Raw genomic sequence first — 16,782 nt, 5'->3', positions numbered from 1 at the left:
CTTTACATCATATTCTTCGTCCGTCGCAAATAACGAACAAAACTGGACATATATATATATATATATATTACAATGCATTTTGTTGACAAACAATGTTTCTGTTGTTTGATTGATACAAAACGCCCATCGCTTATATAAGATGACACTGTACTCGACAAATTAGTATTACGTAATAATTGTTCACAATTACGGAAGTTTTATTCTTAAAATAAGATGATTCTATTAATCACTTTCAAATGAAATCTAGTCTTGCAGAACATATTGTTATGATTTATCTGTTTAAATGTCGGCACGCACATTAACATTTCATTACATTAAACTACTGTGTTTAAAGGATAATGAAAGCACAAATTATGAGACTAATTATACAGATTTTTGTAGTACTTTCACAAATCATAAATGTCGGTGGATCTCATTTTCAAGGAGGAATGATAACATGGAAGTACAAAGACAATCAGGTAATACCTTGTACATACATTTTTCAACTGTTAACAAAATATTCGCGCGAAATCGTTTATTAACAGCATCGCAATAATCAATGATAATATCTTTATTCTATTTGGTGTTTAAAGACTGCATTCGAGACAAATGTGTATCAGAAATAATATTTTATTACAACGATTCTGAAAGTAGTACTACATCTATTGAATATTTCACTCTTTATGACAACGAACCACGAAAGTTTGAGATACAGTGATAGGGGCAGTTATGACATTCTTACGTGAATTCGTACATTTCAGGACGTCAACAACGAATTGAAAATGTTATTTTGCTTGATTTCGTATGAAGAATATTTGTATCAATTCTTATGAACAAATCACCGATCGTCAGCTTTTTTGGACATTTTTGCAACAAAAATGCCGTATCTTTTTTTTAAATCAGGAAAGTTTGATTAATTTCAAAGAATTGTTACATGAATAAAGCGTACATGCACGTAAATCAAGAAGATGTTCCAAATATTTGTACAAAATCCGTTTCTATTTATCTTTTCAAACAAAAAAGTAAGGTTTGTCTTACCAAAAGGATAAAAGTATATAAAAAAACGAAATTTAACATGTTGATCTGGTTTATCTCTAGAAGTAGCACACGGAAGTATTTTTTTTTCTTTCTTTTTTTTTATATAAAAACTAACGTTTGAAGTTTCTTGGTCCAACATGTGGCTAACAAAGTTATTTGCTATTTTCTCTACAAAAAATGAGGATAACAGAATATGTCAAATGAGAATCATACGACGAATTTTAGATGACTCATTAACAAATTTCAGATTAAACCATTATCTATAAATATTTCCAATATAAAATTGCCTCTTTTTAAACAGACAGGAATTAAAGTTTAATGACGCACTAGATGTATATCATTATTACAAATGTGCTAACAATAGTAGTTATTTAGGACAACAATTGATATGTAAAATGTATTATATATAATACTTTTTCGCAGAATACAACCTTGCGCTGTTTCTTGGTATTATACCCCTACATGACATAGATGAGAAAACATTGTTTATATAAAGACTTTCAGAAATTGAGAATATTCGTGGTCGATATTAATAATTGTTGTCTTTCTCACTGTATGCTAACATTGCCTATGTGAAATTTTTAAATTGTTTGTATATACATTGAACGACAAACATATGTGACGTATAAAATTTTCTAACGTCAGACACGCGAATCAATGAATGTGTTTGTAGATAGATGATTTTATGTTCTGTTAAATTGTTCCTTTTAAAATTGTTACACAATGATGACTGCTGTACTCATATTTTGACTATTTTATTTATTATGTCTGTTTAGTTCACGCATCATTGTAAATATAACGGAATTTAATGAGACTGTCATCAACGCTATAATACCAGGTTTAATCCACCCTTTTCTACATTTGAAAATGCCTGTACCAAGTCAGGAATATGACAGTTCTTGTCCTTTCGTTTTTTATGTGTATTGTTATTTGATTTTGCCATGTGAATATCAACTTTCCGATTAGATTTTCCTCTAAGTATAGTTTTTTTGTGATTTTACTTTTTTCTTATAATTTCTTACAAAAAAAGTGTTTGCATTTTTGAATTCTTTCAACTTTTCTGTTGAGAGACCTATTATATTTTTTGGATTATGTTTTTGTTTCTTCCGCCAAATTTTGTTCTTACGATACATTTTTTGTTTCACACTATGTCGCTTAGCTATTCTTTTTTTTTGTACCGTATTATTTATGCGGTTTTAAATTTCACTAATTCTAAGCCAAACAATTTTCTTTGGAAGAATTATATCCCTATTCACTGTTTATCCAATATGTGTATCTCCTTCGTAACAAAACAAAAAAGATATCGACAAAATTCTTTTTAATAATTGTTTGTTACAACCTTTCAAGAAAATTTTTACAAGAACTTTCTGGGTAATTTGGCGCTAAGCTATTCAATGATAAATTTTAAGAGTTATCCACCTATCCAAATCAATTTGCCCGTATGTTATTTATAACTCATCTACCGTTAGCTCTATAAGACTGGAATCTTTTTATTTACATCCCCACAGGTTCTAAGTTAGAAAATGAGGTCGGATCAAAGGCCAACGTCAAGTTCTTAAATTTGAATTTATCTTGTTTTTGCATTTTCTACAACATTTTTTAAGATATAAATAAAAGAACTACACAGTACAATATATTTGCTTGATTGTAATGAAGATATGTTACAATTGGTATGAAATAATTTAATGGCTTCTTATAGGAGTAATTGCCCCTGAAATGTCTTTATATAAGGTTAATTGATTATTATTTCAACTTGGTTCATTATAAAGCCATATAACCTTTTACAAAAGTTTGGATGACATATGAACTTGAAAAATTACAACAGGAAGTGACCTTGGGGAAATCAGAAGTAGTTTTGTACTTTTTTCATTGGAAATAATTTGAAACCCATATATTTTGTAATCTTTAAATACATAAACCTATCACTAAAGAATGAAAGTGACTTCCGATAAACCGGAAGTGGCCAAATATCTCCTGGTTTACAGGCAAAAGCATATAAAATATAGAATATATTTTTGAAATCAATGTGAATGAAGATATAATATGAGATCGGATGTGACATTTAATTCACCGAAAGTAGCACATTATCTCTCTTATTTCACTCAAAGTACATAAAAACCATTGATTTATTGCATCAATATGAAACAAATATGATCGGATGCCAATTGTAAGTTTGAGTCTACCGGAATTAGCTTCTTATAAATAAGTTTGAAAATTGATGTGGAAAGACCTTCGATTGTTCGTTGAACAATTGGTTTTTAATTTCTTTTTTCTCTCGTCAAAAATGGTGTCTGGCGTATCAAGTTATAGGTCTGGTACCTTTGATAACTAATTTTTGTATGTTTTGTTCGTAAACACAATATTGGTTTTGTAGTGATAAGTGCTTTTCAGTTCTACATTTTATTGATGTTTGATTTCGGGTATGTTGAAGGAATTGTGTCGATGTTAAAACAAACAGTTCAATCTATTTGTCTGTTTTTTTCATGATTTTGAAAAAGATTAATTCACTAATCTTAATGTATAGAACCTAAGACACATTAAAAGCGTCTTCTTGTTTTTTGAAATTGTATTGGTTATTTTGCATGATAATAACAGTGTGTGTGAATAAAAAACGCTGATCTCAGTCTTATTAAATTTCATATACATTTTTAACAGGTATACATAACGTACACAGTGTCATTCAATAATCATTACTGTGATAATGCAACCATATTGAATAAAATATTGGTAAACGGTGAAGGATCGTTAGTGTGTTATAGAGGATGCGAGGACACTTCGACAAAGACTTTGGTAACTCGTTTGTCTTACTATTGCACAGAATTTAGTGAGGATGACAACTGGACATATGGCCAAAGGACATTGAATGTTACGTTCCCATCTACATCAGATAACATTTACGTATTTGGGTAAATTTTTTTTTTTGTATTCTGTATTACGTTTGTTGTTTATTTCTGACACATGTATACTCGGTCGGGGAAAAAATTGAATATCAGCTGACATTTTATTTTTCAAAACTGAATGTTCTTCATCAAATAAGTATACCTACTTTTGGTTAATCATGTCATAGAAATGATTGAAATGCTGCAACACAAATTCCAAAACTGTGTGAATATTTATCCACACGGTACTATGAGTGTGTGTAATGTAAATTGCATTGACACAGTTTTTCGAATAAGATATATATTTTAAATTTAGAGTACAGCAAGTCATTCGGTCAGAACACGCATATTGTTATTTCAGTATCGTTATTCCTTTATGCAAACCTATTAATAGTTTGATAAGGTAATTCTGATGTTTTTTTATTTGAGTTTGATATTACAATGCCTTAAAAAATCGTTAAAGGCTTTTGTAGCTGGTGTATGTGTTAAATATGATTTATTCGAATCAAGAAAGGTTGTCATCAGCCAGACATGCATCTGATTGGCTTATGTCTTATTTCACATAACAATTTTATTTCATTTTTAGCAATGCTCTGACACTTCTTACATAAATTGAACTTTTACGTAATTTAATTTGAACGCCACTGGTGAGAACTACCGTACGTATAAGTCGGTTGTCTTTCATGGACTTTATATTTGTTGTGGCCTGTCTCTGAATAACCCATATTTCAGCCAATACTTGCATTAAGGATACTGATATTAGAAGGACTGATTCAATCCTTGATCTTTGTCTCAATATTGACACAAATGGACGACTTCACACTTAAATCTATGACAAACTGGACGATTTTCATTTCAAATTTCTGAGCAGTAACATACCATCTGCCTCTGGTGTATACATATCTCAGTTGATACGTTATGCACGAGCATGTTCACACTATATGAACTTCATATACAGGAGCGTACTCCTGATGCATAAACTACTCCAACAAAGTTATGAGGAGGACAGATAAGAAATGACACTCCATAAATTTTATCGACACCATCACAAAATGTTTGATTCATACAATGTGTCTTTGTCTAAATTTTAGATAATGGTTTACAATTTACGTCGTCTAGTTTTTTAAGTACTGAACATGACCTATTCCCGAATAAGACTGTTTTACTGGATGTGCATTCGCATTGCTACATAAGACGAGTCTTGTAGTTGTATTATATTTGTTTGTTCATTTTCTATTCGTATTTAAAAGTATCGATAATAAATCGCCCAGATCATTTGCAAGATTTTAGTTTAAAGCAACTAAACATACACGATTTATTTGTTTCACAGTTTGATTCAGAAGAAAACCGACATAGATATATTATACAATTAATTATCAAATTACTAACACAATTCTGTATTAATAGTCTTATAATTGTAATAAAATACACCAAATACGATAATTTCAAACCTTATCTTGAACTACATTTTGTATATCAATTCTTTTGAAATTTACATGTGACGTCATTTTTGTTGCGTCTGTCAAGTCGTGTGATAGACAATTAATGCGTGGTTTTGTTGTTCTGTTTGTCTGTGCTGCTCTATGTTGTTTAACAAGTTCTATTTTATTCCTTGGTTAGTCAGCACTTCAGTTTTGACATGAATATCAATTACATGGTACCCAATTCTATAAAAAGTAAAATCACAAAAAAACTGAACTCGGAGGAAAATCCAATCGGAAAGTCCTCCTTTTGTTACGAAGGAGATACACATATTAGATAAACAGTGAATAGGGAGATCCAAAGAAAATTATTTGGCTTGGATTTTGTGAAATTTAAAACCGCATAAACAATACGGTACAAAAAAAGAAATAGCTAAGCGACATATTGTGAAACAAAAAATGTATCGCAAGAACAAAATTTGGCGGAAGAAACAAAATAATAATCAAAAAAATATAATAGGTCTCTCCACAGAAAAGTTGAAAGAATTCAAAAAAGTAAAATCACAAAAATACTGAACTTAGAGGAAAATCTAATCGGAAAGTTCATAATCACATTGCAAAATCAAATAACAATACACATCAAAAACGAAAGGACAAGAACTGTCATATTCCTGACTTGGTACAGGCATTTTCAAATGTAGAAAAGCGTGGATTAAACCTGGTTTTATAGCGCTAACCCTCTCACTTTGATGACAGTCTCGGCAAATTCCGCTATGTTTACAATGATACGTGAACTAAACAGACATATTAAATAAAATATTCTTATATGACGTACTTCTTTAGCTTTGTAAAGAAACCATACTTTATTATCCAATAAAATTAGTTTACACATGCGTATATTGACTACGGCAGAAAAAATAATTTTATCTAATTGGTATACGCATTTAATGTATTTCATTAACTTGGGACACTTTCAAACACTAAAAAATGATACACATTTTGTTACTAATACTTTTACAATGACAACAATGTGTTACAATTTGAAATTGACATATTTGACCTAGATACCGCAACGTTCATGTTGGCTGTTCTAACTTCAAAACCCCTCCCTTTGAAAAACACGTTTCATCTATCCTGTTAAAAGGCATGTTATATAATAGTTTCATTGAAACCATATTGAAACATATCTGTTGAAACATATGATCTGACGATAAAATATAAAATAAAGTATAGGTTATTTATAACTATTGTACTGAAATGACAAAATTGTTTCATATTTATGATAAAATGGATTGACCCTAACAGGGAATCGAACCCCATTCTCCTATAAAAAATAAAATAGGCGTAATTACCAATATACCATTAAGGTTTCCGATCCATATTACAAATGCAACAAGATTGTTACTCAGTATTAATTTTATTAATCATCATGTAATACAGCATTTGAAATCGTCAGATGCACAAAGACGTGCCCTTTCATCAACTTTGCAATGCTACAATAACCGGCGGAACATTTACAATTAATTTAGTAAATAAAGATCGACCTACCCGATTCTCCTTGTGCGTCCACTGCCATTAACAACTGACTTGAAATATGCGTGTCAGAAATTGACCTCAAAGAAAAAGACGTTGCATTATAACTTTTCTGTTATATTGTGACACAAATATTGTTTAAGTTAATAAATTAATCATTTGTTCATTTCTGTTTCAATTTTAAATTTTAGAAATACAACTTTGCTAAATTAAACTGGTTTAAACTAGTTGGATATAAATCGACAGGGAGGTTGATGGAAGAGCCTACACAAATACTGTACACTTATACACAGCGAACATAGAAATTACCGTAATAGTCCTAATCAGAATCAAATAATTGATGCCAGCTATACTTTATTTTAGTTTTAACATGGGTAGGCATTATATTCGTGTTATTTTTTGCCCTCGCTATCGCTCTGGCAAAAATAATCACGAATATAATGCCTACCCATGTTAAAACTACAATAAAGTATAGCTGGCGTCACAATATGGGTACATACTGTTTGCAAAAGTGAGATTTATTCTAAATACTATGAATTTTCTTATCCCAGACATAGACACCATTAGCTGTATTTCCCTTTTTGGAATTTTGGGTCATTAATGCTCTTTAAAAAAGAGGGATGAACGATACCAATGGGACAGTCAAAGCATATGGCATAAGCCATTTATAACTTATACTAGTTTGGTTTTTTGACTGTTTTGATATGATCATCATTGATAGGTGTTGTGTGGATGAGACGCGCGTCTGGCATATGGAATTATTAGCATGTCGAAATGTACTATTGTATTGTTAATTTGTGTATGTCTGTGTTCTGAATGTTCTTGCATTTATTTGTTCTGTAGTCCTATTATGTAATGTTGTCATAAAAGCGCGATGTTTGGATAGCTTCACAACCAGGTTCAACCCACCATTTTTTTCTTAAAATGTCCTGTACATAGTCTGGAAAATGGCAGTTGTTATCTTATAGTTCGTTTCTGTGGGTGTTACATTATCGTTTGGTTCCTTTTGCTCTTTAATGTTTCTGTTGTTTCGTTGTTTTCCTCTTATTGCTGATGTGTTTACCACGGTTTTCATTGTAACCCGGACTTGTTTTCTCTCAATCGATTTATGACTTTCGAACAGCGATATACTACTGTTGCCTTTATTTAGTAGATATGTTTTGAATATAATAAATGAATATAATTCCAAAGACACAGAAGCGGTGATTGGGCTTCTCTTGTTGACGGTGGAAGCAGTTGGTCTTTAATAGCAACAGCAAATTTAACCATTCGACAAGATAATGGACGAATCAACTCTTCACCAATAGCTGCAATGCAACCATTTGTTACAGTAAATAAAAACTGTGCAATGCCATATGCCTTGAGAATTCCAGGTGAGCTAGTACTATATTTTTAGGTCGTTTGGTTGTTAAATATTAATGTTTAAACAAATCAGGTGAAAGTACTTTTTTGTATGGTACGAAGTTTCCATTTCACTTTTTATCTCAGTTTATTAAATGCTCGGTCCAAATGTTTACGATGGTATTTGAGCACAACTTGATATTTGATGCAGATGACTACATACAGAAGTCTGCATACTAAGTCTGGAAAGGTTACCATAGTGGCTATGATTATCTAATTGCATCATACACTGCCACATATTTAATGTTTTGTTTAATTACTATATGATTTTAACAGGCACTTACTACATTTGTATCAACTTCAAGATTTACCTGTATTATTAAAATCGATTTTTTTTCAAATGTGATAATTTTTGTAGGGTTAAATATTTCGCAGTGGTGTCTTGTCATGGCTTTGTTTGGACTTATTTGTTTGCTTTTTGGCCTTGAATGTTTATCCCTAATATTTTATTAACTGTGCATTTACATTCAGATATTGCAGATCAAATTTATTCGTTCATAGTGTATTAATTTACATTTTTTGATTGAGTTCAGCCTGCCAATTGATATCATATCGTATGTTTTCCTATGTTGTGATGTTACGCTATTGTTTTAAAAAAAGGGAGAAGGTTTGGTACCATTAAAACGTTTAATCCCGCTGCAAATGTTAGCACCTGTCCTAAGTCAGGAATCTGATGTACAGTAGTTGTCGTTTGTTTATGTAATTCATACGTGTTTCTCGTTTCTCGTTTTTGTATATAGATTAGACCTTTGGTTTTCCCGTCTGAATGGTTTCACACTAGTCATTTTGGGGCCCTTTATAGCTTGTTGTTCGGTGTGAGCCAAGGCTCCGTATTGAAGGCCGTACATTGACCTATAATGGTTTACTTTTTTAAAATTGTTATTTGGATGGAGAGTTGTCTCATTGGCACTCACACCACATCTTCCTATATCTATATCTCCAGTTCATATACCATAGGTGTAAAAACTAAGTTATTGAAGACTAAGTAGATACAGATACTCTTTTGATGTAATAATTTGGGGTTAGGGTTAGCGTTAGGGTTAGGGTTAGGGTTAGAGTTCGGGTAAGGGTATACATTTAGGTTATTGCTGATCTTTTAACCTCTGTGTTTGTGGTGTTTGAATTCGAGCCATCATAATGAATTAGTGAATTATCCGTTTAGTTTTTGTATAAAAATTTGAGAATTCTGGTTTTACATGTAGTTCATGACGAAGATGGCGATGTTGTCAGATGTCGATGGGCGACCAATTCTATAACAGATGAATGTGGAGGTGTGTGCAACATATTGAGAAACTCTGTTTTGGATCAGGTAGGGTTTTATTATGGAATGCTAACATTAAAACATAGCATATCACCTAATTGTTCCCGAAAACTATACCAAATAAAGTCAACATGAATTACTGTTAAAATAATATATACTTTCAGGGAACACATATATATATAGACAATTTAACCAACATCAAATGTAAAGTGATACTGAGGGCTCCTCGATAGTCTTATATTACCTGTATAGTATTTTGTAAATTTGTTTTACATGGTGTACCAGTAAAATAAAGTTCCTGTCTCATAAGGAGTTTTAAAATGTAAAATAGGATGTTACCCCTCTTTTTTTTAAACATTACAAAAAAAATCAACAAACAATAAACTCATTACAGATACAATATTTGTAAGCCAAACACTTATTTCGCCTACAAAATAATCAACATTGAAGCTCGAATAAAAAAAATTTGAATAAGGCCAAATAAAGAACGAAAGTAAAAGTTAAACATATGAAATATAATATGTATCTTTCGAAGATTAAGTAATCCAAGAAATCCAATTGTTTTATAGCAAAAGAAACAAAATATTATAACTTGACATATACTGTGAATTCATTCATTTTAGTGGGTAGCAATTTTCATGGTTTGAGGAAAACTTGCATACCTGTAAATATTAATTTTGTGGTTTTGACAAAGTCTACATACACAACTTTAGTAAAATTGAAATTCGTTTAATATTTAAATTTGTGGTTTCCCTGTATCCATGAAATATACGACAATTGGTATAAAACTAAAATTAATGAATCCATAGTTCACAGTTTTAACAAAACATCGTAAATAAGGTATTACATATTTTTTTTTCAGTCAAACTGTATTCTATATATTAATGCAATACCAGTGACTGGTCATTATGCTGTTGCTTTTCAAATTGAGGACTTTGGTAACCAACAAGATACAATCGCATTCAGCAGTATACCGTTGCAATTCATTATAAATGTTATTGGTGGTACTACTATGTGTGATACCAAACCAAGAATAGAAACACCAGTGATAGATATTCCATCAAATACGATGTATCATCAAACTATTATTGCAAGATCCACAGTTTCACAGTAAGTAAGAATGGTTCCAATTATTGAACATATCATGTCAGGGTTAACATACCGGGTTTAATTACACAATTTAAAAAAAAATTAGAATATTTCAGGTTTGATAGTAAAAATTATAAATCATAGATGATCGCGGATATGTTTCAAATGTCGTAACTACATGTACAATCCCGTCCCCTCTTCTGGAATGTGACCTTCCGAAAAAAAAATGGGTTTGTACTTACATGAGCAGCACGACAGATGCAACATGAGGAGCAAGATTTCCTTACAATTTCGGACCACCTGAGATCACCCACAATGTTTGATTGGATTCATTATGCGTGATCTTTAGTCTGTTATGTTGTGTTTTGTGTACTTGTGTTTGTTTGTTTGACTTTGTTTTTCATTTTAAGCAATGGCATTGTCAATATGTGAGTTTGAATGGTTCGCTTATATATTGCCCTTATTAAGAAACTTCACTACAACAACACCACAAAAACACAGGGATTGATTTCAGTAGATTTAAATCACGAAATCAATAAAAAGTCGAAGAGCACAGAACAACAGATTTAAAAAAATAAAAAAAAATATACAAAAGGTACATGTAACCGAGTTCCAAATAAAACACGAAACCTTCATAATGATATGCACATTTTTAGTTATGATTTGTTTGATAAAAGCATTTCAAGAAATAAAAAAAAAATCTCTATTTATATTGAATATTATTAAATTTAGAGCTTACGATACGTACAGTAGTAGTTGTTTGTTTGACGGAGTGGTAGATCAATAATGTGATTATCAAAATGATTAAATGATGTGTGCGTGTCTGAAAGCATGAGACAGTCATTGGTATAGTGGGAAGTTATTTCTTTGTATTCTTACATATCTACACTAAAATAATGTCAGGCTATCGGGGACAACTTTGATAAATTCCGAACTCCTATATATTCATTTCCAGTGTTTTAATATTGTTATGTAATAATTTATCAGATTAAGTATCGTTTAAACCAAAATGAAATAAATCGACCTCGTTGATATAACGCATAAATTGCACTTTCCTAAATGTCTCAGCTCAATATTATATTAGCACATGTTTATCATTTAGAATTGCCGAAGTCAATATTGTATCACCAGTTGGATTTATAAAGTCCGAGCTGTTAAGATATGGTTCTTCAAACGATCGTTGGTATGTCAATGTGACTTGGACTCCAACGAATGAAGATATTGGAATCAACATATTCTGTTATACAGCAATAGATGTTTACAGGCAAGCTTTTTTGTATAAGTGTTGCTAACTGATTGGCTTTCATTGTGGTGAAGAAAACATTATTTAAAATTGAACTTTTTATAAATGGAAGTATGAGATGTTAATTTATATCAACTGAAGTTAAGAATCAACACAAAAAACTAAATACAGTTTATATCTACATTGAAGACCTATTGGTGGCCTTCGGCTGTTGTCTGCTCTATGGTCGGGCTGTTGTCGCTTTGACACATTCCCCATTTCCTTTCTTAACTTTATATCGAAGAAACTACAAGCTTAAGTAACATTCTGATATTCTTCCTGTTCAAATGTGAAACTATTTTTAAAAATGCACGATGGCCTTTTGAAAGTTTAATGTATTCATCTGTGTATCCGAATCTTATGTCTCAAATGTGATTGTTTTTGGTTTCAACAAATGTAGATTAATATTTTTCATACATTCTGACTGGTGTATAAAACAAAAACTTTGATTAATATTTTAGGCAAGCATCTGACCAGGAATGTAAAAAATTGAAAATAATAGGTAAGTAGGTAAAATAGGTAAAATATATGATAATAAGGAATCGGAAACCCGATCAACTATTTACAAACAGTATGCGCGAAATGAAATAATTTTATGTTGCATAGTACCATAAACTGTATCTAAGAATTACATGCAAGGGAAGTTGTGTCTTGTGGTGTCAACGAAACAAACACACAATGACAGTTCAACAGCAAAATGTCGTATTCAATTTGGATGTTGTACTAGATTTCATAAGCATGTCACAAGATGATATAAATCTCTCTATGTAACGATTTATTTTTCTATGTAAAATGATACGTTTTGTTAATGTGCAAACTCTAGTATAGTTTCAGTTAGTTCAATATTGAATCATTAGAGTGAGATTCTAAAAACAAACATTTCTGTTTCGCTACCCAGTATTATATCTAACATGTCGAAACCAACGAGAGAAAAAAAACAAAGCAAAAAATCATACGATTACGAATTTACTATTGGAAAGAGGCATACGCCTGTTAACATGATACTGCACAAAAACCATCGGTTAACAATAATAATTGTTTCCGCTGATATTCAATTGATAATATAAGTATCGAAAAAATATAATATTCGCCTTTTTATTTTTATTTTAATGTCGTAAAATAAAAAGCTAAACATTTCTCTTAAAACTGTGTATCTCTTCAATTGTTCAAAGATGCTTTTAAATAAGTGGTAGTTTTTCTTATTCAATATAACAAATTGTTTTATTTTTTTTAATATGATGATTTTAATTACACAACGGGCTGCCACATACACCGCTCACTTTTGTGAGGTTACATGAAAAGAATTAATAAAATCGGTCAGGATTAATTTGTAAATTTTCTGTTTCATGAGAATCAGTATCAAACATACAGCTTTCTGTCGAAACATACACATTTTGATATTTTTTTTTTGCTGTGTCGTATTTTGTTCAATTCTTGATATCTGTTTATACGTTTCATTTTAAACATGTTTGCAGATGCAGAAGGATGTGCATCTAGTCCATGTTCGAATGGTGCATCATGTACTCAACAAATAAACGGGTATATGTGTAAATGTGCTGTTGGCTTTACCGGCATATTTTGTGAAACAGGTAATATTTCTAAATATAAATATTCTTAACTGCATAGATATCTATAAAGTTATATGATAAGTTTGCTTTCAAGATTTTTTTTATTTCGAAAATAAAAATAGTGCTAAATATATTATTTTTCGTGTACTTTTCATTAGAACAAAAATATAAAATATTCTTCAATTTGGCAACATGTTTATATAATAGATTATAAAACACATACTAATGTATATTATCATTGCTTGAGCTTATACTTATGCCTTTCAAAAGAGTCTAACCAGTGTATTTTACTTTAATGTTATGAAATTGTTGAAAACAACTATATATTATATATCTATAAACAGTCAAGCAAACATGTATACTATTACTAATTTGCTATTAGTGTATAATGTCCACATTTATGTTCAATTTTTTTAAATTGTATATTGCAAAATAAATGTATAATCATTCAATACACTTTGAATTCGGGTCATCACAATTCTTTAGATATATAGTTTAATTAATTTCAGTCGTCTTAAATCATTTTTGTTTGTGAACAGATATCTAGATAATAAATGCTGTAAATTTTTGTTCTTATGTTATTCAAATTGTATGTGTAATATATCTGATATTTGTCTACTTTAATCACACGTACTTTTCTTTATCTTTACAGATATTCCTAATTTGTGCCATACATAAGAATAAAATAAAGCCGTAACCCCATTTCTTATAATAACAAAACGTATATAGATATCAGAAGATGTGGTGCAAGTCATAATGAATAATTAGTTAACAATCAAAGGTCAAAGTATGGCCTTCGTCACGGTAATGTATAAATTTAAGGCACAATTGAATTTGCAACTCACACAAGTTATCGAGTGTTTGTGTATTTAGTCTTGAATTTTACTGGAATAGGTTAATGACGTTGTGTACTCTAAGAGTTGAATGCTAAAACCATTACAATTTCTTTGGGACATGGCTAAATGATTTTTTTTATTTAAATTTAGAGTATTTTTCTTTGTTTTGTATCGTTTACAAGTTTAAATACAAGGTAAATGAATAAATTAATGATTAATTTATTTTTGCATTAGGTTGTGTGAAACATTTTGGGAACACTAAAGAGATATGTATTTGATACCAATGAAATCCTCCAAGTACTATTTTGAAAACGATCTATTTGATTATACTTTGATTACAATATTCGAAAAAAATATTTTATAAACAAATACTGAGCAAATCAAAATAAATAGAATAAACCGGATACTTAAAGTTCAGTAAGTATTTACCAATTTTAAAAACACGTTTCATACATTTTAATTTCTTTTTAGGCAAAATGATTGGATCAAAACCTAGGTTATGACATGTCAATAAATTAATGGTAATTTTTTTGTAATGGAAATTAAGTGTATTGTTATATTTTTGTTGTTGTTGTTTATTCTTTGTCTTGGTGGTGTCGATATCTAGACTTCCTATAATTTTAGTGTCCTTTAAAGTATCTCATCTCTCATGTTTACAACAATAATTCAAAAACCTGACACGTTAGGGAATATACCCCCTCCTTTATTGCCTTGAATTTTCTTTGTATATCTTGTTTGGTCTATTATTTTGCACATATCTAGTTGGCGAGCTTCACCGAAGAGAAGTACATGGTCCAAAATCGGGTACAGTAGAATTTGTATAGTTCATTATTGACTCAAACCATAAAACACAAGATCAGTTAAAACACAAAATCCCCTATTTAAAATGTATCATAACACAAATACTCAATCTGCGATTATACGCAGGCAGTAATGTATAAGGCTTACATAAACATAAGAAAATGTAAAATGATAAATAATAGGACAAATTTCCATGGACAATTACCAAAGATGTTATAACTTACAATTTACAAATCACCTATGTCATGATATTGTGATTTGTGTCTTTCTTGTTGAAGCAGTCCCTGTACCAATTACTGGTTTATAATGCTATCAAATAATGCATACCTGTATAAACGTGAATAATGAAGATTTTGAACAACAAGATTATTTCAAATAGTCAAGGAAAATCGAAAAAAAACCCACCAAATTGGTCAACAATCGGAACGAAGGAAAAACAACTGTCATATTTTCGACCTGGTAAAGGCATACCATACGATTAAAAGTTAACTCTACAGCTAGTGGGTATTTTGTATTTTTATCTTCTCACTAGAGCTATTTAAAACGCTTATATAATATCAATTTTATTTGAAAATCACTAGTTTATTAACACGAAACGAAATATTTACAAAAAAATATTTGAAGTATGTGTTTTATTTTAGATAATGGAAAAAATGAATACAGGCGTTTACAACAGACAGTCGCCAAATCAATAACTGGAGTTTGTGCAATGACGAGATCTGAATGTGGTAGACAAGAGCGAAAACACAGATCTAAACAACAGTATTTCAAGTAGAATTACCGTTCGTTACCCTGATAACGCATGTCTTGAACAGCTTAGTACATTCATGGTATCTATTGTACAGCAAAATTATCCATAAAAGATATCTTAGGCACAATGATCGAGAATAAAATGGTCGTAAATCAAAAATCTAATATCAACGTTTAAGAACCGTTACAATCGAAAAGAACCAATCGTATTGCCATACCAGGACACACTTATAAAGTAAAGCTGCAAAGACATAATATAGAGATCGACATACGATTCATAATGCCTTACAAGTTACCATACTAATATATAAGCAAACGAGAGTTGTTTAGTTAGAAAAAAGTGAACATCCAGGAATACATTCTCTGTGGTGACACCATTATCCTCACAAGTAACACTCAAAGGATTGCATGAACTATACGAAGACAAGATAAAAAGAGGACAAACATTTTGCTGTTTTGAAAAGGCCTATGTAGATGTAGTCTATTAAGAGTCATTCTCTGTAAGCATCAAAATATGCTGGAAATGGACCTTCACAGATCTTAATAATATTTGGTACAATTATAGTGTACTAAGACCCTTTTATTATGGTACCATTAAAAATATACTTTATATATGCGTTTCCATAGTAACCGACCCCATATTATCTTGTATTTATGTGAATTATGGTATTCTCAGTTTTTAACCAATATTATGGATAAATGTTGGTTAAATGTCAGTATATTTAATTTTATTTGTTTGTCTCCCAATAAATCATATGTTCCTATTTTATAGTTTTTTATTTGCACTGCAAACCTATGAAAAAAATTTTCTTAGTGATAAAAAGATCCCAAAAGTGATGAAAATGTGAAAAATGACTTGGTCAATTGTTTAAAACGCGGCTACTGATAGCAAAACTTGACCGATTTACTTGTAAACTTAATTTTTCTGAACAACATATAAAATA

At 30.5% G+C, this 16,782-nt stretch overlaps 1 protein-coding gene across 2 annotated transcripts; it reads left to right on the top strand.

Moving 5' to 3' along the window:
* Positions 1–254: 254 nt before the first annotated feature.
* LOC139486082 (uncharacterized) lies at positions 255–16,782 on the top strand. 2 transcript variants are annotated; one of them, XM_071270781.1, is made up of 9 exons: positions 255–458; positions 3,673–3,923; positions 8,042–8,223; positions 9,454–9,560; positions 10,375–10,622; positions 11,704–11,865; positions 12,345–12,385; positions 13,359–13,472; positions 14,104–16,782. In XM_071270781.1, the coding sequence occupies exons 1-9, from the start codon at positions 339–341 to the stop codon at positions 14,127–14,129; spliced, it is 1,251 nt and encodes a 416-aa protein (XP_071126882.1). In that variant the 5' UTR covers positions 255–338; the 3' UTR covers positions 14,130–16,782. The 2 variants fall into 2 exon arrangements, with proteins under 2 accessions (XP_071126882.1, XP_071126881.1); XM_071270780.1 differs by lacking the exon at positions 14,104–16,782 and having other exon boundaries at positions 256–458; positions 13,359–13,642.

The sequence above is a fragment of the Mytilus edulis genome, chromosome 8, assembly GCF_963676685.1.
Source record: "Mytilus edulis chromosome 8, xbMytEdul2.2, whole genome shotgun sequence".
Classification (NCBI taxonomy): domain Eukaryota; kingdom Metazoa; phylum Mollusca; class Bivalvia; order Mytilida; family Mytilidae; genus Mytilus; species Mytilus edulis.
This window is presented reverse-complemented; position numbering and strand designations above follow the sequence as displayed.